The sequence below is a fragment of the Erinaceus europaeus genome, chromosome 17 (assembly GCF_950295315.1).
Source record: "Erinaceus europaeus chromosome 17, mEriEur2.1, whole genome shotgun sequence".
Lineage (NCBI taxonomy): Eukaryota > Metazoa > Chordata > Mammalia > Eulipotyphla > Erinaceidae > Erinaceus > Erinaceus europaeus.
Window position 1 is genome coordinate 74604712 of NC_080178.1, and position 22644 is coordinate 74627355.

Sequence of the window (22644 nt, forward strand, 5' to 3'; positions counted from 1 at the left end):
GTCTTTGGAAAAGAACCAAGTTTTTTGTTTTGTTTTGTTCCCCCCCCCACCAAGGTTGGTGAAGATCTCCGACAAGATATGTTAGCATTACAGATGATCAAGATTATGGACAAAATCTGGCTTAAAGAGGGACTAGACCTGAGGATGGTCATTTTCAAATGTCTTTCAACTGGTAGAGATCGAGGTATGCATGTTAACTGTGTCCAAGTGTTTTGTCTTTGAAAATTTAATTCAGAGTACCTTTCCTAAGGGGATGCCGATAACACTCTGGTTTAGTTATTGTTGGCTTGAAGATTATTGAGTAGGATCTGGCCCATCTGGTTGGGCACACACATCACCATACTCACAGATCAGGGTTCAGGCTGCCCCTCCCCACCTGAAGGAGCATGAAGCACGTCAGCAGGTGTCTTTCTGTCTCCCTCTCTCTCTTCCCTTAAAAAGGAAGACAAATGGGAAAAAATGGCCTCCAGGAGTGGTGGGTTCATTGGATAGGCACCAAGCCCCAGCATTTACCTTAGTGGCATTAAAAATATAAGAAAGAGTGTTTACTTTTTTAAAAAAAATAGATTTTACTTACTTTAATGAGAGAGACAAACATACACCAATATACTAGAGGACTACTCAGCTCTGGATCACAGTGGTGCAGAGCACTGAGCCTGGGATGTTGGAGCCTCAGGCATGAGAGTCTTTTTGCATAACCATCATGTTATCTCCTACTTTCATTTTGTTAAGATTTATTTATGGGGGGGCTAGATAGCATAACGGTTATGCAAAAGAGACTTTCATGCTCGAGGTTTCAAAGTTTCAGGTTTAATCCCCCATACCACCATAATAAGCTAGAGTTGAGCAGTGCTCTGAGGGGGTTGAGGGGAGATTTATTGGTTGATGAGAGAGAAAGTCAGAGCATCACTCTGGCAGGTGCAATGATGGATCGAACTTCGAACTTTGTGCTTGAGAGTCCTGCGCCTTAGGCACTACATCACCTCCCAAGACAGGGTTTACTTAGTTTCATGAGAGAAAGAGACAGACAGACAAATACCAGGTGCATTGGTCAGCTTTGGCATATGGTGGTACCAGGATGTGCACCTGGCCTCTGGGACTTCAAGTGCAAGGCCCATCTCCCCAGTGGATTGGCTGTTTTGTTACTTGACTTTGTGTTGCATTACTAATTCAGGTGCTCACACTAATAAATGATTTGCTACAGTAACTAGTAATACCTGTTCATTGACCCGACAAGGACCTTATGGTATTTTTAACTTAAAATGAAGGTCATAGCTAAATCAAATTTGATTTCATTTCTGCAAACTAAAATAATGTATATAAAGTTCTTTACTACTAAGAACAGACTTTATTTTTCTTCATACACTTGTTAAGTGTAGTTAATGATAGCTTACTACTCACAGAGATACTGTGAGAGGATCCGCATCATAACTCCTCGAGTGCTCCCCACTCTACCACACTCCACCAGGCCTTAGCCTGGCCTCCATCCCACTAGGGAAAACTTGGGTCCAGCAGTGGTATCTTTCCCTGTCTTCTTTTTACCCAAAAAAGTCAGCCCAGATTAATGAAACCCCAGTAAAGATGGGGGTGGAGGACAGAAAGGAGGAGAATTAAATGAGATTAATAAGTATAAAATGCCAGTATCTGATGCCCATAATTCTCTCTGGTCTTTTTTTGTTTCTTTCCACCTGGGCTTCACCAGCACCTGGGCCTGTATGATTTCACTGCCCCCAGCAGACATTTTTTTTCTTTCAGAAGGAAAGTGAGAGGCAGAGAGGGATAGAGAAAAGTACCACTCCATTCCTACTGAAACGTCTGCTTTCCAGGGTGCTCCTGTGTGATGGTGGGAGGCTTGACCCAGGGTCTCCCCGTGCATGGCAGACTGAGCTCTACCGGGTGAGAGGTCTCCCAGCCCTGTGATTGTTCCTATGAACAAATGTTAGTTGTACGACGGGAAATGAATTATTTTTTGGAGAGAAGAAAAAAAGACACAGAGAGGAGAGACACCACATAGCTGTGCTCCATCATCATGGAGCTACCCCAGTGCTGAACCACAGTATTTTGGTGTGGTGTTTGTGATAAGCATTATGCTGTCTCCCCGCCTCAAAATCTACCTTTTAATTATATCAGCAATGTACGCATGCAGTGGAACGTTTAAATAGCATGTAACAGAGTTAATTGAAATGCAAATCTTTGTTCTTCCCATACTTAGTCTTCATTCTAGATATTATGCTCCCAAAATACAGACACATGCTTAGCCTGCTGGGAATATTCAGTATGTATTTGCACACACATTGTAGTCTTCTCTCTTTTTAATATTACAGGTACAGTTATCCATCTGAAATTTAATTTTTTTTTTCCCCTCCAGGGTTATTGCTGGGCTCGGTGCCTGCACCATGAATCCACCGCTCTTGGAGGCCATTTTCCCCCCTTTTTGTTGCCCTAGTTGTTGCAGCCTCGTTGCGGTTATTATTGCCATTGTTGACGTTGCTTTGTTGTTGGATAGGACAGAGAGAAATGGAGAGAGGAGGGGAAGACAGAGAGAAAGGGGAGAGAAAGATAGACACCTGCAGACTTGCTTCACTGCCTGTGAAGCGACTCCCCTGCAGGTGGGGAGCTGGGGGCTCGAACCGGGATCCTTACGCCGGTCCCTGTGCTTTGTGCCACGTGCGCTTAACCCACTGCGCCACCGCCCGACTCCCATTTAATTTATTTTTAACTAGAGCATTACATGCACAGCTCTGGTTCATGGTGGCAGGAAAGTCTTTTGCATCAGAATTTTAATATCTCCCCTGGCCCTCCACCTACATTTGTCTTCATAAAACAGTCCGGTACTTTGATGTCTGATAGGTTTTTTAAAAAAAAATTTTATTTATTTCCTTTTGTTGCCCTTGTTATTTTATTGTTGTAGTTATCATTGGTGTCGTCATTGTTGGATAGGACAGAGAGAAACGCAGAGGGGAGGGGAAGACGGGGAGAGAAAGATAGACACCTGCAGACCTGCTTCAAGGCTTGTGAAGTGACTCCCCTGCAGGTGGGGAGCCAGGGGCTTGAACTGGGATCCTTAGGCCGGTCCTTGTGCTTTTCGCCACCTGCGCTTAACCCACTGCACTACCACCCGACTCCCTGTCTGATAGTTATTTTATAAGAGTTACAGAGCAGGACCTGGAAGTGACGCACATGTTACAATGTGCAAGGGCCAGGGTTCAAGCCTTCATTCGCCACCTGCAGGTGGGAAGCTTCGCAGTTGGCAGAGCAGTGCTGCAGGTCTCCCTCAATTTCTCTGTCACTATCCAGTAAATAAACTAGTTGATGAAAAATGTTGCAGAGCAAGCTGGTAAGTGACAAAGTGTTGGACTTGTAAACATGAGGCCCTGAGTTCATTTCCTGCTACTGTGTATGCCAGAAAGAAGCCCTGGTTTTCTCTTTCTCATGAATGAATACTTATTCTTTTTTTTTTTTTTAAGAGATGCAATGGCAAACAAAAATGATTTTCCCAGCCTCATATATTTACATTTCAGTTGTGAAAATAAAATTCTGTAATGGAATTTTATATCAAAAGGACAGTTTTAATTTGTTTTTCTCTTTGAAGGGGTATAATATACTTTTATCTAGCCTAAATGAGTATTTAGAGCAAGAGAGAGCGAGAGGAAGAGAGTGTTTAAATGGGGTAGTCTGTATCGTACAAGTAATTTTACAAGGGAAGTCAATATCTGGTTTACAGTCAAAATGGTCATCCTGGATATGGGAAATAGCAGATAGTCAAATTCAACTTTTATATCTTGGTACTTCTGAAAATAGAAAAGAATTTTAATATCTTGCATTTTCATAGTATGGGCTGCTAAGTTTCATTTTGAAAATTGATCACTGGTAATGAGTATCATATGTCAATTGAAAGCAAAAACTTTTAAAGACTCACCTTTGAGAGATGTCTTCACATAACTTCATCATTTGTTATTAAAGGTATGGTGGAGTTAGTCCCTGCTTCAGACACGCTCCGGAAAATCCAGGTGGAATATGGTGTGACAGGATCCTTCAAAGACAAGCCACTTGCAGAGTGGCTGAGAAAGTATAATCCCTCTGAAGAGGAATATGAGAAGGTGAGTAGCATATCTCTTTAATCTAAACTGCTATAAAATAGGGGTTTTGAAGGCTTTCATTTCCAATTCTGGTGACTGTGTGAAAACGCTGTTTGTCTTGGAGCTGGGTGGCAGTGCACCAGCTGAGTGCACATGCTACAGTGTGCAGGGACTCAGGTCAAGCCCTGGGTCCCCACCTGCAGGGGGAGGCTTCATGGGTGGTGAAGCAGTAGTACTGCAGATGTCTCTCTTTGTCTCTCCCTCTCTATCTCCTCCTTCTCTCTTGATAGTTGTTTTTATCCAATAAATAAATTAATAATGAAAGCATATAACTTAAAAATTAAAAAACTGTCTTTCTCCATTCTCTATGTAAACAAAAGATAATATTCAAATGGGACATACTTAATGACAATAACTTGAGTGAAAGTCATCCTTTCTACAAAAACAAAATAAAACAAAGCAAAAACACATGTATTTAGATGCCAATAAAACAGGTTATTATTTTTTAGTCCAGAATGTTAAATTTTCAAAAATCATGGGGAAAATTGTAAAAATGATTTAAAAAAATTTTTTTTTTCTATATAGAGAGCACAGCTCAACTGTGACTTGTGATGGGCATTGGATCTGGGAGTTCTGGTGCCTCAGGCATGAAATGAAAATGAATTTGGGTAGTTTTAACTTTGGGACATTCTCTTGGCTTGAATTCAGGCTTTCAGTCACTCATCAACTAAAGGACTTGGAGAAGTTCTTTAATCTCTTTTTTGCTGGAGTGACTTGTGCTGCTTGTTCTGTATGGTGGATATTGAAATAGTAGTGCTTCAAGATTATTGTGAGGATTATGGTGCTGCAATAGAGTTGCATACATGATAACCATTGTTGCTATCATGGGAGGTATCAGCTTTTTGGTTCAGTGTATATCTATCTGAATCATGTTAAGAGAAAGGAAATATAGACAGTACTTTGAATGATCCCAGATTGATCTACAGAAAACTCAAAGACACTTTCTTCTTCTTCTTTTCTTTTCTTTTTATTTATTTATATACATTTTTTGAATCTTTATTTATTTATTGCATAGAGACAGCGAGAAATCGAGAGGGAAGTGGATGATAGAGAAGGGAGAGAGACAGAGAGACACCTGCAACACTGCTTTACCACTTGCAAAGCTTTCTCCCTGCAGGTGGGGACCGGGGGCTCTGCCTCTTGAAATAAGCCTTTCTAAAATTTTATATTTTTATTACAGGCTTCTGAGAATTTCATCTATTCTTGTGCTGGATGCTGTGTAGCCACTTATGTTTTAGGCATCTGTGACCGACACAATGACAATATCATGCTTCGAAGTACAGGACACATGTTTCACATTGACTTTGGCAAGTTTTTGGGCCATGCACAGATGTTTGGTAGCTTCAAAAGGTACTAATATTCTTATTGCTGTTGCTGAAGAAAAAGGCATTTTCTGTTTCACAAATTAACATCCCAAGCCTTACCTGTCTCTTATTACTGTTTGCCTTCTGGTTCCCTTTGAGCTTAACTGGGGATCAAAAAACCATGAGAGATGACCTTCCCGTGTAATAGACAAGAATGATCATATGCTTACCTTTTGTTGAAATAAACTAAAGTGTATTTAGTCTAACTGGCACCTATTAGAAATTTTCCTGTTTGTATACATTTGGATCTCTGGGTGTGTGGGTTTATAACTACTATCTTGGGGAAATTTTGTATATACATTCAGTAATGATAGCTTTTCTGAAAAAATTACTTTAAAAAATTATGCAAATTCAGAATTGTCTGATACTAAGTCTCCCAATTGAAGTTGACTCTAAGCAGCTTAGTTACATAACCATATAATAGCAATAGTATTTCTTTTCTTTTTTTATATTTATTTTCCCTTTTGTTGCCCTTTTTTTTTGTTGTTGTAGTTATTGTTGTTATTGATGTCGTCGTTGTTAAATAGGACAGAGAGAAATGGAGAGAGGAGGGGAAGACAGAGAGGGGAGAGAAAAATAGACACCTGCAGACCTGCTTTACCGCCTGTGAAGTGACTCCCCTGTAGGTGGAGAGCCGGGGGCTTGAACTGGGATCCTTATATGGTCCTTGTGCTTTGCGCCACGTGCGCTTAACCTGCTGCGCTACTGCTCGACTCCCAGCAACAGTATTTCTATCCCTTGTGTGACTCATACCTTGTGTGTACTTTCTGTTTACCTAGGGACCGCGCTCCTTTTGTGCTGACCTCTGACATGGCCTATGTCATCAATGGGGGTGAAAAGCCCACTATTCGTTTCCAGCTGTTTGTGGACCTCTGCTGTCAGGCCTACAACTTGATAAGGAAACAAGCAAATCTATTTCTTAACCTCCTTTCACTGGTAAGTTAGCTCTGTTCTTTATAAGTGTAATTAGTATTGTATTAGTGCTTCTGTGTTTCAATATTTATTTCATTTATTTATTTATTATTGGATAGAGACAGAGAGAAATTGACAAAGAAGGGGAGAAAGAGAGGGAGAGAGAGAGACACCTGCAGCACTGCTTCACCACTTATGAAGCTTTCCCCCTGCGAGTGGGACCAGGATCTTGAACCCAGGTCCTTGTGCACTGTAGTATGTGCACTTAACCAGGTACGCCACTGCCTGCCCACCGCAAGTATTTCTTAAGTGCTATTTGTGATATGGGAGTAAAAGTTGTCAGATCTGGGAGTTAAACGGTAGCACAGTGGGTTAAGCACATGTGGCACAAGGCGCAAAGACCAGTATAAGGATCCCAGTTCGAGCCCCAGGCTCCCCACCTGCAGGGGAATCGCTTTACACGCAGTGAAGCAGGTCTGCAGTTGTCTGTCTTTCTCTCCCCTTCTCTGTCTTCCTCTCCTCTCTCCATTTCTCTCTGTCCTATCCAACAACAGTAACTACAACAATAAAACAAGAGCAACAAAAGGGAATATTAAAATTTTTTTAAAAATTTGTCAGAGCCATTATTCCTGAACTTCTTTTAGATTGCTGCTATGTGAAATATGCCAGACTCCACTCATATGAGACAGTCTTCAATTTATTTTATATTCGTGCTTTAATAGTGTTTTACAGAAATATTGACTTCCAGGAGTACTTCACACTTGCACTTCGGTGTGTGAGAGTCATCATGCCCTTCACCAAAGTTTGGTGCCCATTTACGTAGCGCTACCTCTTAGCAGGTTTTACCTTAGACTCTCTCTCCCTTTCATAGATGATTCCTTCAGGATTGCCAGAACTTACAAGTACCCAGGATTTGAAGTACGTTAGAGATGCCCTGCAACCACAAACTACAGATGCAGAAGCTACCATTTTTTTTACTAGGTAAGGCATTTTAAGTATATTTGAGAAGGTTCAGACAGGCCAGCTTTCCTTAGCTTAGTCCCCTGCAGACCTACTCCACTGGTCATGAAGCTCCCTCCCTACACCTACAGTTGGGGCATGGGGGCTTGAACTCGGCTCCTTGTGCATAGTAACATAATTGCTTAGCCAGGTGCCCCACTGCTCTGCCCCCAGAATATCGTTAATTGCTTTAAAAACACATCTTAACACAAGTATGACCCGAGCTTCTGGTGGCTGAGTTGATCCTGACTGTTGGTACCACATCATTATAATGCCACAGTCAGAACACAAAAGCTCACGCCCTTCTCTTTCTGGTGCTTTCTTCCTCTCTGTGGAGAAGAGGTAGGACATTCTTTCTTTATTCCTTTTCCTTTTCTTTTTACCAGAGCACTGCTCAGCTCTGCCTTATCATGGTGCAAGGGATTGAACCTGGGACTCTGGAGCCTCAGGCATGAGAGTCTCTTTGCATAACCGTTAGGTTACCTACCCAATACTACTTGATAGTTTTAGAGCTGCAAAAGTATTGCCTTTTGTTGTGTTAAAAGAACTTAGCATGTGTTCATCTGAGTGTTCACTGTTAACTCATTTTCTGATTTTTATTTTTTAGGCTGATTGAGTCAAGTTTGGGAAGCATTGCCACAAAGTTTAACTTCTTCATTCACAACCTTGCTCAGTTGCGCTTTTCTGGTCTTCCCTCCAACGATGAGCCCATCCTTTCCTTTTCACCCAAAACATACTCCTTTAGACAAGATGGTCGAATCAAGGATGCCTCTGTTTTCACTTACCATAAGAAATATAATCCAGACAAACATTATGTAAGTTGGAGTTCAGTATTTACACTTATACATCTGTTATTGTCACCCTCACCTGCCTTCTTCATTGAGTCTGCTGAAGTTACAAATATTTCTTCTTGGGGACTAGGCAGTAGTGCACTGGTTAAGTGCACATAGCACAAGGACCCACGCAAGGATCCCGTTTCAAGCTGCCATCTTATCACCTACAGGGGCGGGGTTGCTTCACAAGCGGTGAAGCAGGTCTGCAGGTGTCTTACCTGTTTTCTCTCCCTCTTTATCTTGCCCTCCTCTCTCAATTTCCTCTGTCCTACCCAACGACAAAAAATGGAAAAAGTGGCCTTCAGGAGCAGTGGATTCCCAGTGTAGGCATTGAGCCCCTGTGATAACCCTCGGGGCAAAAAAAAAAAAAAACCAGCAAATATTTCTTCTTCAGGCTTCCTCCATCCTTCCATTCTTTCTCTCTCTCTCTCTTTTTTCCTTTCTCTTTTTCATAAAGAGTACTCCAAGAAATGAATGTTAATGAGCAATAGGCTGGGAGGGAAACTTTGCAGTAGAGGTCAGGGCTTGCGTACATGATGTCCAGGTTCAGTCTTTGGCACCACATGTCTGAAAGCTTAGCAGGGTTCTAGTTAAACTTTCACTTGTTCTCATAAAAATAGTATAAATGGTTTTTTTTTTTTTTTTTAAATATTTATTCCCTTTTGTTGCCCTTGTTGTTTTATTGTTGTAGTTGTTGTTGATGTCGTCGTTGTTGGATAGGACAGAGAGAAATGGAAAGGGAGAGAGAAAGACAGAAACCTGCAGACCTGCTTCACGACTTGTGAAGCGACCTTCCTGCAGGTGGGGAGTCAGGGGCTGAAACTGGGTTCCTTAACGCCGGTCCTTGCACTTTTTGCCACGTGTGCTTAACACGCCACACTACCACCTGACTCCCAGTATAAATGTTAAAATAAATCTTTACAGTGATAGTTAATAGATTAGCATTGTAATTTGGGGGGGGGTAAGTTTGCTCTAAAGCTATCAAGTGCAGATAATCCTTTCCTGATCATCATTCCTGGGATTACTATTCTCATCTCTTTCCTTATCTTCACTTTTCCAGCTGGCTCTTAATTTCAGAGGTAAGCACATAAAGTAAAGCTTCCCTTCTCATCCCACTCTCTAGAGATGAAATATTCTTATAAACACAGACATGAAGGTTATTTTTAAACAAGAACAAGCTCGCCTCTAGTGTGCTTTCCCCTCCAGATGTGTAGCATTATTTTGTGCTGTTTGACAAATTGTGAAAGTTTTTTTTTTACTTCCAAGGTTATCACTGGGGCTCGGTGTACCATGAATCTACTGCTCCTGTGGCTTTAAAAAAATTTTTTTTTGGATAAGACAAAAATTGAGAAGGGAAGGAGAAAGAAAGATAGACACTTGCAGACTTGCTTCGCCACTTGTAAGCGACCCCCCTGCAGGTGGGGAGCCAGGGTCTTGAACTGGGATCCTTGCCTTATGCTTTGTACTATGTGCACTTATGCTTATGGGATCCTTGCCTTATGCTTTGTACTATGTGCACTTAACCACCTCCCGGCCCCCCAAATTGAAAGAAACTTCAAGTGACTTTAGTATTGTGTTAATTTTCACTTTTTTTTTTTTTTTTTTTTTTTCCCTTCCTCCCTCTCTGTCTCCTCCTCTCTCAATTTCTCATGGACTCTAGCTATTAAATAAATACATAAGTAAATGAAATACTTAAAAAAAGGGAAAGAAAATGTGCAATAAAGCACACTTTAGTGTTTTAGACATTCCAAAAAGATTTGAAATTGGAGCTAGGAGTTATTGTCTGAGTCTGATTATCTGAAAAGTGTTTTTTTTTTTTTTTTTTTAATATTTTTATTTATTTTATTTTTGAGAGAGACACACACAGAAAAACACCAAAACACTGCTCAGCTCTGGCTTATGGTGGTGTGGGAGGATTGAACCTGGGACTTTGGAGCCTCAGGCAGGAGAGTCTGTTTGCATAACCATTATGCTCTCTCCTCCACGCTGAAAAGTGGTTTTGTATATGACTCAAGCCAAAGGTCACTAAGCCAGGCTGTGTAGTTAATGTTTAATCGTGGTTACATTATTTCTTTGGCACATAGCTTGAATTATTAGCTGGAAGAGTCCAAGTTAAAGGGCCCGAGATGTTTATATGACTATTTTTTTTTTTGTTCTTCTTCTAGGTCTTTAAGATGTGCAATCAGGCTGTTTATTTGTGCCTTTTCTTGTTTCCTAATGTGTGCTTGTATAGCTATGAACTTCCCTCTTAGGACTGCTTTAGCTGTGTCCCAAATATTTTGATAGCTTGTGTCTTCATTTTCATTGAACTCTCGAAACATTTTGATTTCTTCTTTGATTTCCTCTTTGACCCAGAAGTTGTTAAGAAGTGTACTGTTGAGCTTCCACATTTTGGCACTGTTACTAATCTTTTGTTGATTGTTAAGTGTTAGTTTAATTCCACTGTGGTCTGAGAAGATGCTTGGGATGATTTCAGTGCTCTTGAATAGGCTGATGCTGTCTTTGTGGCCTAACATATGGTCTATCCTTGAGAATGATCCATGTGGATTTGAGTAAAATGTGTATTCCAGTTTCTTGGGATGAATGTCTCTGAAAATGTCCAATAGTTCTAGTTTATCTATCTCTTCATTTAGCTCCCTTATGTCTTTACTGATTTTCTGCCTGGATGATCTGTCAAGTTGAGATAGTGGGGTGTTGAAGTCCCCTACTATGATTGTGTTACTGTTAATATATTGCTGTAGCTCTTTCAGTAGAAGTTTGATGTATTTAGATGGCTTCTCATTGGGTGCATAGATATTAATAATTGTTAAGTCCTCTTGATTGACTGATCCTCTGAGCAGTAAGTAGTGTCCATTCCTATCTTTTTTAATCTTATGTATTTTAAAGTCTATCATGTCAGATATGAGAATAGCTGTTCCTGCCCTTTTTTGTGGGCCATTGGCTTGAATGATAGTTTTCCATCCTTTCACTTTAAGTCTGTGTTTGTCTTGTTGCGTTAGGTGAGTTTCCTGTAGACAACATATTGTTGGGTGTGTTTTCTGATCCATCTTCCTACTCTGTGTCTTTTAATAGGTGAATTCAGGCCATTGACATTTATTGATATCAAAGATTGAAGATATTTTAACGCCATTCTTGTAGAGTTTTAGAGTGTTTTGATATATGTTCTATTTGTGGTGGTCTGGTTGTTTATAGGAAACCTTTCAGAACTTCTTTCAAGGCAGGCTTGGTGATGGTTGCTTCCTTCAACTGTTGCTTGTCTGAGAAGGTTTTGATGCTTCCATCTAGTCTGAATGACAATCTAGCAGGATATAGTATTCTTGGCTGAAAGCCTTTCTCATTGAGCACTCGATAGATATCTTGCCATTCTCTTCTGGCCTGTAGTGTTTGTATGGAGAAGTCTGCTGCTAATCTTATGGGTTTTCCTTTGTAGGTGACTCTTTGTTTTTCTCTTGCAGCCTTGAGGATCCTTTCTTTATCCTTATTCCTTTCCAATCTAAGTATGACATGTCTTGGTGTCTTTAGGTCTGGGTTAATTCTGTTTGGGACCCTTTGGGCTTCTTGAATCTTTATGTCTTTGGTGTTGTCTAAACTAGATAAATTTTCAGCTATTATGGCCTGGAGAATGCTTTCTTCCTCCCCTTCTCTTTCTTCCTCTGGTAAGCCAATAATGCGTATATTGTTTCTTTTGAAGTCATCCCATAGGACTCTGTTGTTGTTTTCAGCATCTCTTAATCTCTTTTTGAGATCTCTTACTTCTTCTTTAGTTGTCTCTAATTCATCCTCAATCTTGCTAATTCTGTCTTCAGCCTCATTGATTCTATTCTCTCTGCCCTCTACTGCTTTCTGGAGTTCATCTATTTTGTTGCCCTGCTCTGATACTGTTTTAGCTTGTTCAGCTAGTTGCCTTCTTAGCTCAGCAATTTCAGCTTTCAGCTCTCTAATAACCATGAGATTATTAGAATTTTCTTCCATATTCTCATTTGTTGTTCCTGCAGTTCTGATTACAATTTTTTCAAATTCTTTACTCACTCCTGTTATTATTTCCTTAGCTAATGTTTGGATGTTGAACTCGTTGTTTTGTGCTTCGCCCTCTGGAGGACTTTTAGCTGGACTCTTGTCCTGGTTCGAGTCTCCATTATTTTTTCTTGTTGTTTTAACCATTTTATATAAGTTAACAGTTTTTTCAATCCCTGAGTTGGAGTTCAGTGGTGTAAAAGCCTTTTTTTTTTTCCCCTGTAGGCTATGGTAGCCTGAGGGCTTTTAAACTATCAATAGGCTTCTTGGCTTAATCAATGACTCCTGACCAAGAGATAAAGCAGGGTGTGGCAGAGATAATCCAGTGGTTATGCAAAGAGACTTTCACAGCCCTTCAGCTATGCCACCGAGGTATAGGTCTTCTCCTGAGTTTCCTGGTTAGATCTCTGTGCCCTGGTGTCCCTCCCTGTTGCTGCTCCAGATTCTGAGGGTAGTAGCAATGGAGACTCAGAGTTGTACTTGGTGAGTCTCTGGGGAGTCCTTTCCTCCCTTCAGCTGTCCCCTTGTTGGTGGAGCAGACTGGAGGTGGTGTCTCCACTGACAAACTGTTGAACTGTTAGCAGTCACTTAATCTCTCCTTAGGCACCTCTCTCCTCTCTATCACCAGCCACGCGTGTTTGTACTCACGGGTGATTTACTGGGTTCCTGTGGTCATTATAGTCCTGTCTTGTTTTCGGTCCGGGTGGTCTCCTTTGGTATTCCTAGTTGATCCGGGAGAGGAGAGGAGAGGAGAGAAAGCGATCCCACTTTTTCTATTATTAGTAAAATTTTCTGTTTCTTGGTTCTTTTGTTTTATTTATTAACTTTATTTATTTATTGCATAGAGACAGTCAGAAATCGAGAGGGAAGGGGGAGAGAGGATGAGAGTCAGAGAGACAGCTGCAGCACTGCTTCACCACTTGTGAAGCTACTGCCCTGCAGGTGGGGTCTGGGGGCTCGAACCTGGGTCCTTATGTACTGTAACATGTGCCTCAACCAGGTGAGCCACTACCCAGCCCCAAAATATGCTATTTAAATACACTCCTGAATTTCAGTTCTGATGTTTTGTAGATGCTTCCATTTGTACCAGTATTTTATTTTATTTTATTTTATTTTATTTTACTTTATTTTTATTTTTACCAGAGCACTACTCGGCTCTGGCTATGGTGGTTTGTGGATTGAACCTGGGACTTTAGAGCCTCTGGCATGAGAGTCACTTTGTATAGCTATTATGCTACCTACTCCCACCCCCAGTATTTTATTCTTTAAAGTTATGTCTTGGGTGGGTGAAATAGTCCGCTTGGATAGTGACTTGCTTTACCATGTGCACAGTACAAGTTTGAGTCTGGCCCCCACTGCATTGGAAAATGCTTCAGTGCTGTGGTGTCTGTCTGTCTGTCTGTCTGTCTGTCTGAAAATGATGACCCAAGACAGTGATGAAGCAACAACCAGAGGGAAGAAAATGGTATTATTAGTAGACAGTAGTAGTTTTATGTTTTCCTTCACCCACCTGATACTTTCTCTTTACAGTTCTTACATAGCCGGCAGTGATGATGACCACTCTAATTATCTGCATGATACGCCTCTGAATGAATGAAATGACTATACCTAAAATAACTTTGTTTTTGTTATTGCTACTGGTGAGAGAACATTTCTGTCAGGAAAGGTTTTACTGTAGATCTAATGGTTGGAGGTATGGTTTTTTTTTTCAGATTTACGTGATTCGAATTTTGAGGGAAGGACAGCTTGAACCATCATTTGTTTTCCGGACATTTGACGAGTTTCAGGAACTTCACAATAAGCTCAGTATTATTTTTCCACTTTGGAAGTTACCAGGGTATGTTCCTGACCTTGTATGATGTTCTTTATAGGGAATTCTTTCTTTATTATCAAGTGTGTAGGTCAAAAGCTTTGTTGAAACATTTGTTAGGATATTATAGAATAATCGTTACTTTCGTTTGTTCTCTATGACCTAATATGATACTAACATGTATCATGGACCTCATGTATCATGTAACATGGACCTAATATGATACTAACACAGACAAGGACTAGAGGCACATTATTGAATGCACATGGATCAGAAGAATACAATGACTAAATGATCAAAATCGAATAACTCAGAGGCCAGGAGATAGCTCTCCTTCTGGAATGCACACTTTCCCATGCATGGGTTCAGCTCTAGACCACCTCAGGAGAGCACCATGAAAGGGGAAGCTGTGTTAGTGATGGAACAGTGCTGTGATATCTTTCCTTCTCCCCCACCTCCTCTTCCTGACCTGTGTTTCTTTCTCCCTTCCCTCCTCCCCCTCTGTCTGATCTCTACTCCCTCTCCCTCTCCCTCTTTCTCTCCCCCTCCCCTCCTCTCCTTCATCCTCTCTCTGGAAAAAATACAAAACTCTTGTTTGGAGCAATGAAATTTCAAGACCTAATAGGAGGAAAAAGAAAGAAAGAAAGAAAGAAAGAGAGAAAGAAAGGGAAAGGAGAAAAGAGAAAGGAAGGAAAGAGAAAGAAAGAGAAAGATAAAGACAGACAATCAAAAGCTATTTTCATAAACAGTATATTAAGGCAATACTGAACTCCTTTGAAAAGTAATAAATGAGGGATTGGAAGCTAGCTCACCTGGTAGTGTGTGTACCTAGTCCCTAGCATCATATAGGAATATTATGAATGGGCTGGGGAAGATAGCTTAAAGGTTATACTAAGAGACTCTAATGCCTGGGGCTCCAAAGTCCCAGGTTCATTCCCCAGCACCACCATAAACCAGAGCTGAGCAGTGATCTGGTTAAAAATAAATAAATAAATAATAATAATAATAATAAATTCTGTGTCTGTCTCCTTTTCATCTTCCCCTTCCATGTCAACTTCTCTTTGTCTCTATCCAGTAAATAAGTAAATAAATAAAATATTAAAAAAAAAGGATTCCTGTGCTCACAGTCTTAATGTCTTTAACAAAAGATAGTTCTTTTTTAAAACTTTTATTTATTTTCCCTTTTGTTGCCCTTGTTGTAGTTATTATTGTTGTTATTGATGTCATTGTTATTGATGTCGTCGTTGTTAGATAGGACAAAGAGAAATGGAGAGAAGAGGGGAAGACAGAGAGAGAGAAAGATAGACACCTGCAGACCTGCTTCACCACCTGCGAAGGGATTCCCCCACAGGTGGGGAGCCAGGGCCTCGAACTGGGATCATTACACGAGTCCTTGCATTTCGCGCCACGTGCGCTTAACCCGCTGTGTTACCGCCGGACTCCCAAAAGATAGTTCTTTAACCAACTTTGCCCTGTGTTATTTGTACATAAGTTGACGACAGCATAGCTATTGAAGATGTGTTTTTTGGGAGATCATACCTGCATAAAATATTTGCAAATAATGTTGATATGAAATAAGGAGAAAACAAATAATAAATGCAACAAGTTAGTAAATCCATAAACTTGTGTACTAGTTTACCAATGGAGGCTTGAACGATTCTCCTCCCAATCCTTTGATGAGAAACCAACAGTATTTGTTTCATAGTGGATTATGGCTCCACTTTGGATTTTAGTATCTAAAATGTGTATTCTACACAAATACTATACTTATATTTTTAAATGTCAAATTGGTTCTGAACAGACCAACATACTCAAGTTCTTGGAATGCAGAAGTTTAGTATAGGAACGTTTTCTTAATGCTGCAGCTTCAGTTACCTTTCAGATCTCACTTTCTAAGAAGAAATGACCAGAAGTGGCCAATTTATGTATTGACCAGAGCAGAGTTGGTAAAGGTCCCATTTCTCAGCTCAAGATACCTAAAATGAGCAAAATAAAAAGGCCAAAAGTTCTCATGGATGTCAGCTGACAGATTATCCACTGAGGCATCCAGTAACTAACGTCGTCAGTCCCGCTGGTCAAGGACGTTCCCAGCTCGTGTCTGCATGCTGGAAAGACTTCCTTGAAGCCATGTTGGTCCACACATGACAGTCAACACATTTAGCCATCTTCTTTTGGAGGAGTGTACTGGTCATTTTTTTTCCTTCATGTTATATCTGTTCAGTGGAATTACAGGCCTACTGGCCTCTTGCTAGATTGTATTGATTCTTGTGTGCACCAAGGTGCACTCTGGCTTTGCCTCTGACCAGGTGGCAGTGGTTTGCATGGCATCTGATTCTACTGAGTAGGCTCTGTGCTCAAGTCTATAAAGGCTTTCAGATGAAATAAATTAAACTTTAATTGTCTCTGCTTTTCTTCTTCAGTTTTCCCAACAGGATGGTTTTAGGAAGAACACATATAAAAGATGTAGCAGCCAAAAGAAAAATTGAGCTGAATAGTTACTTACAGAATTTGATGAGTGCTTCAACCGATGTAGCAGAGGTAACCGTCCTACCTGGAAAATAACAGACTGTCTTTCTTCCTGCGTAGTTGTTGACTTAATGGAGTTAACTTCATGAACCCTTTCTTTCTCTTTAGTGTGATCTTGTCTGTACTTTTTTCCACCCTTTACTTCGTGATGAGAAGGCAGAAGGAGTAGCAAGGTCTGCAGGTGAGACTTTTCTTTCTCCTCCTTGATGACTCACAGCTTCCTTGTGATCTGCAAACCTCACTTCTGAATGGTCATGCAAGCGTGACAGTGTAGTTGCTGAGATAATAAAAATAGTAAGAAGACAGTGTTCTTGTTGAGCTGATTTACTGACAAACTCAGTTCTTTCTACTTAGAGTCTGTCTAGTAGAGAAGGATGTATCGGTGACAACTGCGTTCTTTAGCTTCTTTCCCTTGTATGTCATGGTTCTGGAACTGAAGCAGAATCCATGGGTTGTAGTCTGAACCGAGGCAAGCAAGGTAAACCAAAGGTAACTTATTTATACTTTCAGATGCAGGTTCCTTCAGTCCTACTCCAGGCCAGATAGGAGGAGCAGTGAAATTATCGGTGTCGTACCGAAATGGTACTCTTTTCATCATGGTGATGCACATCAAAGATCTTGTGAGTGATTCCAAATAGTGATTGCAAGGAGACTGTGCCTTGATAGAAAGCATCGCTGTTAAGAGACTGCTTTTCTTTATAGGTTACTGACGATGGGGCCGACCCAAATCCATATGTCAAGACATACCTACTTCCAGATACTCATAAGGCATCCAAGCGTAAAACGAAAATTTCACGAAAAACTAGGAATCCGACATTCAATGAAATGGTAAGATCAAATTCTACGTAAAATTTCTTTTTTCTTTCTTCCTTTCTTTCTTCCTTCCTTCCTTTCTTTCTCTCTCTCTCTCTCTCTCTCTCTCTCTCTCTTTCTTCCTTTCTTTTTCCTTTGCAGGGATCCTCAGTGCCTCCACCACGAATCCACTGCTCCTAGAGGCTATTTTTTTCCCCTTTTGTTGCCCTTGTTGTTTTATTGTTGTTGTGGTTATTATTGTTGTTGGCTAGGATAGAGAGAAATGGAGAGAGGAGGGGTAGACAGAGAAGGGGAGAGAAAGATACCTGCAGACCTGCTTTACCTGTGAAGCGACTCCCCTGCAGATGGGGAACCAGGGGCTCGAACTGGGATCCTTACGCCAGTCCTTGCGCCTAAAATTTCATAGGTGTGAGACTTCAAATATCTGACACTGTTTTACAAGGCTTCATGTTTAGGGGTATAGTTCATCAAGGCTTCATGTTTAGGGGTACAGTTCATCAAGGCTTCATGTTTAGGGGTACAGTTCATCAAGGCTTCATGTTTAGGGGTACAGTTCATCAAGGCTACATGTTTAGGGGTACAGTTCATCAAGGCTTCATGATTAGGGGTACAGTTCATCAAGGCTACATGTTTAGGGGTACAATTCATCAAGGCTTCATGTGTAGGGGTACAGTTCATCAAGGCTACACGTTTAGGGGTACAGTTCATCAAGGCTACATGTTTAGGGGTACAGTTTCACACCACACTTATCACCAAGCACCAGTATTTCCCTCGCACAATCTGCTGCATTCGATGCTCTGTTTAGTGGAGCCTGGACCTCACACATGCACAGTTACACTACAGGGCTGCTTTCACATTCACGTAGAGACAGACAGGGAGACACACCATAGTGCCAAAGTTTCCTCAGTGCCATAGCACCTCCATGTGGGGCTGAGGCCCCGACCTGGGCTGTGCACACGGCAAAGCATGTGCCCGACCTGTGAACTCTCTGTTAGCCCTGCAGCAGGCACGTCCATTCTTAAAGATTCAGGCATTGTTTGCAGCTGTAACTATTGTGCTGACAAATTATGCTGTAGTCCTTTTTGCTTTGTTGTTAGTTTGTTCTTGGTGGTGCTCCGGTGCTTCCTGCCTTTACAGTTACCCTGCCCAGGTGGACTTTTTTTTCTTCTTTAATTTGTAGAGAAGCAGAGGGAAAGAAAAGGAGAGAGCTGGGAGTCGGGCAGTAGTGCAGCAGGTTAAGCACATGTGGTGCAAAGTGAAAGGACCGGCCTAAGGATCCCCACCTGCAGGGGAGTCGCTTCACAGGTGGTGAAGCAGGTCTGCAGATGTCTGTCTTTCTCTCCCCCTCTGTCTTCTCTCTCCATTTCTCTCTGTCCTATCCAACAATGACAACATCCATAACAACAATAATAACTACAACAATAAAGCAACAAGGGCAACAAAAGGGAATAAATAAATAATTTTAAAAAATACCACAGGGAAAAAGAAAAGAAAAAAAAAGCAAGAGGAAAAATTTTCTTCATATGTCCTGCTCAGAAAAGCTGTTTCCAATTCTTAGTCAATGAACATTTTCTTCTTTCAGAGTTGTGATTATACAATCTAGACTTCCTGAAATATAAACTATAAAATGTGCCTTGAAATATGAGGCAGATTCTACCAGATGTCATCGTGGGTCTCCTTCATCATAGTCGCTCTTTGACTCTGCTGTTTGTTTTTACTTGACACAAGAAGCCAAATAACTTCTAACTTAAGGTTTTCTTTTTGCTGTAGCTTGTGTACAGTGGCTATAGTAAAGAAACACTAAGACAGAGGGAGCTTCAACTAAGCGTGCTCAGTGCTGAATCTCTGCGGGAAAATTTTTTCTTGGGCGGAATCACTCTTCCTTTGAAAGATTTCAACTTGAGCAAAGAAACAGTTAAGTGGTATCAGCTGGCTGCAGCAACCTATTTGTAAGGGAGTGGACCTCTGCGCTTTGTAAGCAAGAACCGTCATCAATGTGCACACACAGATGCCTGTGAACTTTTTGTCCTTGGACACAAATTGTAAAGTAACTGTACTGGCTGCATTTCAACATGACTATTGGACCCATAGTTCTATAACTGACATTTATGAATTTGTTGAAGCCTTTGCTGTTTTTAAAATCATTAAATAGAATGCCAGAAACCCTAAGCTTGGGGATGACTGAGTTGGTGAAGGGTCAATCATCTTGAAGGATTCAGAGTAATAGCTTTAGCTTGGTCTGAGTGTGGTGTGTAGCTCAGCCACCCATTTGTCATAGTTTCTGGCACAGCCACAGCATGTTTCCCTGTTGTTTTTCTTTCACTCTTCACCGCTAGTATATGTTTGCAGACACCAAAGGAAGGCAGAGGTGCAGGATCTTACCAGAAAATGTAGCTACTAATTCACAAGGCTGAAACGCAAAGCACAACTACTCCGAGAATGTGTTAAGAACTACTAAGTAGTTTATCGAAGTAGGGAAAAACAATATCGCTTTATATCAAGTCTTTAAAATCTCTTTCAGAGTAAGTGCCGATCACTGAAGTTGTAAATACTGGTGCCTTAACTTCTTATGCTTCCCTGGCACTGCATTCTGATTTTGTTCCTGACTTGATAAGTAAATATAAGGAGTTTTCACTAATTTCAACGTAATACAGACAAGAAACTATGTACTCTGCTTTTCATGCTGGAGCTTTCCATTACTTCTGTTGTAAACAGTCATTTCTGTTTTTATGGCCATAACTCAATGAGGTCCACTAAACCCCATCATTCCATTATGATTCTATTTATTTCTAGGAGTGAGTTAAAAATGGTGAATTTATCTCCTTTTATTTGTACTCCTTTCCCTTGTTAAACCAGTAAAGTATGTCCATTCATGTACCATTGCTGTTCCCAGGAAGATCTCTCAGTAGGGCAAACCTTCACAATAGTCCTTGGACAATAATTCTAGGGTCCAGACTGAATGTAATGTAGATATTAAGGCAAAGTTTGTCTGGGAAGCCGCCTTACTTGCACTTGTAAACATTGTACGTGTGTATGAATTACTGTCCAGTGTAGGGGGATCACAATCATAAAGAACATGATTCAGACTGGTTTTATAGGAACTACTAAGATCCATTTTTCTTAGTCAGTCAATTTAATAGTTTTTGTTATGCTGTATAGTTCTCACAGTTAAAAGAGAAAGTCAGGCACACTTAAGTCATAAGAGACCCTAATGGTCTAGCTGCCGTGAGACAGCTGATGGAATGGAGAGAACCAAGAGAGGAAAGAGAGTCCCTAACTCCGTTTAGCCTGGAGCGGAACATTTACGTGTGTGTCTCATGAAAATGGTGACACCTGCGGAGCAGAAATAGTCTAGGTGAAGAGGTATTTGTGGGACAGGATACGAAATACAAAAACCAAAAACCAAACTTGAACTTTGGTGGTGCCTAACACTAATGGTCTGTTTGTGGGAAGCCCTGTGAGTATGATATATGAATGTATTTATAATGTTAAGATTTGTTGTCGGTTTAATAAGTTACTTAAAATACAGATCAAGTACTTCATTTGTTTGTTTTTTCCAGTTCACATTTCCATCAATAGTGTAAGTAGCTTAGAGAAGTACTAATTACTATCCCATAATAATTTGGATCCATTCCATGAGTTGTCACTTTGTCACTGTAAAAAACGATACTGTCCAGTGAAAGATCATTGGCACTTTGCCGCCTGTTGCAACAGTGTGTCTTAGCACAGTTAATAGAGCTAGAAACTGTGATGCCACTTGTCCATTACAAGAAATCTGAATTCTTTTTAAAAGTGTATATTATGATTAATATTGTACAGTTCACTAGAGATCATAACAAGTGGTAATGTTCTCTTAATTTAACTCATGTTGTGTCTTCAGTCATTAAAAACTTGTGTATACATTTTACATGTATTTTAATAATATAAGTTATTTCTTTGTGAAATCTTTATCCCTTACTCCCCCCCAAAGGGGGGGGAGAGCCTTTTTTGCACTATTATGATCAATGTGTTTTAAATCAGCTGTTTTAAGAACATTTTCTTAAAATTGATAATTAAAATATATCCAAAAATAGGAGCTTAAACAAACTGACACTAATTATTATGTGTAATCACAGTATTTTTTACCAGGTAAAAATAATATGCTGCATAAAAGTCCTGCACCAGAAGAATTCTTTCCATTCATTGGTAATTTTGAGATTTTATAATAATTGTTTATTCTAAAAACTGTATTCTCTCTACTAAAGAAACTGTCACCCTTGCACTGACATTTTTATGGATGCCTTTATATGAACCGACAGGTATCTCAACATCAGGGCACACGTGGCCTCTGAGAAAACATCTTTTCAAACCAGAGTTGGATAAAAATTGTAATGCCTTAACTTAGTTATTCTTTCTAGGACTCAAGGACTGTGGCGTTTAAATCCGAAAATATTCACTTTTGATACTTAGGCCGGATTAAAAGGGACTAAAGCCACACTACCACAATCCATAGACTTACATGCTGTTTGACTAGTAGTGCAAATATTAACAAATATGGCAATTAGTCTCATTTCTAAGAACCAAATACTTTAATGATTAAGGTATAACTAAAGATGTATAGTATCTTACTATATTTTTATTAATACCTTGAATATATTCAGAGGATTGAATGTGAAGCGTCATAACTGTACTGCCATTCTGTTCACATCTTTCTGGAATAAAGTCTGCTGTTGTTTCTTTTCCTTGTCAGTCTGTTACCACTTTGGCTCCAGCCCTGGTGTCCATTCGCTGTTGCTGTTGCTTACATCTCATCCAGGGGCTTAATGGGTCGAAATAATCTCCAAGTTCAGAACTGGCCTGTCAAGACACCCCAAAGTGTGGTCCTTTGGAGATCTGGATTGCTACTTTGGTATTTTACCTTAATAAAAACTCTATATATTTGCCAGAGCACTGCTCAGCTCTGGCTTATGATGGTACAGGGGGATTGAACCTGGGGCCTGGGATAGTATGTTTGCATAACCATTATGCTGTCCCCCCACCTTAAATATATAGAATTGTAATAAGCATGTTTCTGACACACAGATTAGAGAAATGGAGGTCTTCTAATACTGTACCTCCATTCTGGGATACCACTGTGATTCTGTGTTTATTACTGTTATTAAAAATTACTAGAGGGGGAGTTGGGCGTTAGCTTAGTGGGTTAAGCACACGTGCTGCAAAATGTAAGGACTGGCGGAAAGATCCCGGTTCGAGCC

The 22644-nt window shown here is 40.4% G+C and overlaps 1 protein-coding gene across 2 annotated transcripts in view; it reads left to right on the plus strand.

Moving 5' to 3' along the window:
* Window positions 1-22129, plus strand: part of PIK3C2A (phosphatidylinositol-4-phosphate 3-kinase catalytic subunit type 2 alpha) — an 87986-nt gene extending 65857 nt beyond the window's left edge. Inside the window, exons 22-33 of one of the 2 annotated variants that reach the window (XM_007515846.3) lie at window positions 55-184; window positions 3964-4100; window positions 5320-5489; window positions 6283-6439; window positions 7287-7396; window positions 8022-8229; window positions 13974-14098; window positions 16492-16609; window positions 16706-16778; window positions 17108-17217; window positions 17300-17425; window positions 19181-22129. In XM_007515846.3, the coding sequence (XP_007515908.2) occupies window positions 55-184; window positions 3964-4100; window positions 5320-5489; window positions 6283-6439; window positions 7287-7396; window positions 8022-8229; window positions 13974-14098; window positions 16492-16609; window positions 16706-16778; window positions 17108-17217; window positions 17300-17425; window positions 19181-19363 (1647 nt within the window). In that variant the 3' untranslated portion in view covers window positions 19364-22129. Of the gene's footprint in view, window positions 1-54; window positions 185-3963; window positions 4101-5319; window positions 5490-6282; window positions 6440-7286; window positions 7397-8021; window positions 8230-13973; window positions 14099-16491; window positions 16610-16705; window positions 16779-17107; window positions 17218-17299; window positions 17426-19180 lie in introns of those variants that run through there. The other variant, XR_009545666.1, reaches the window with a different exon arrangement.
* Window positions 22130-22644: the final 515 nt, after the last annotated feature.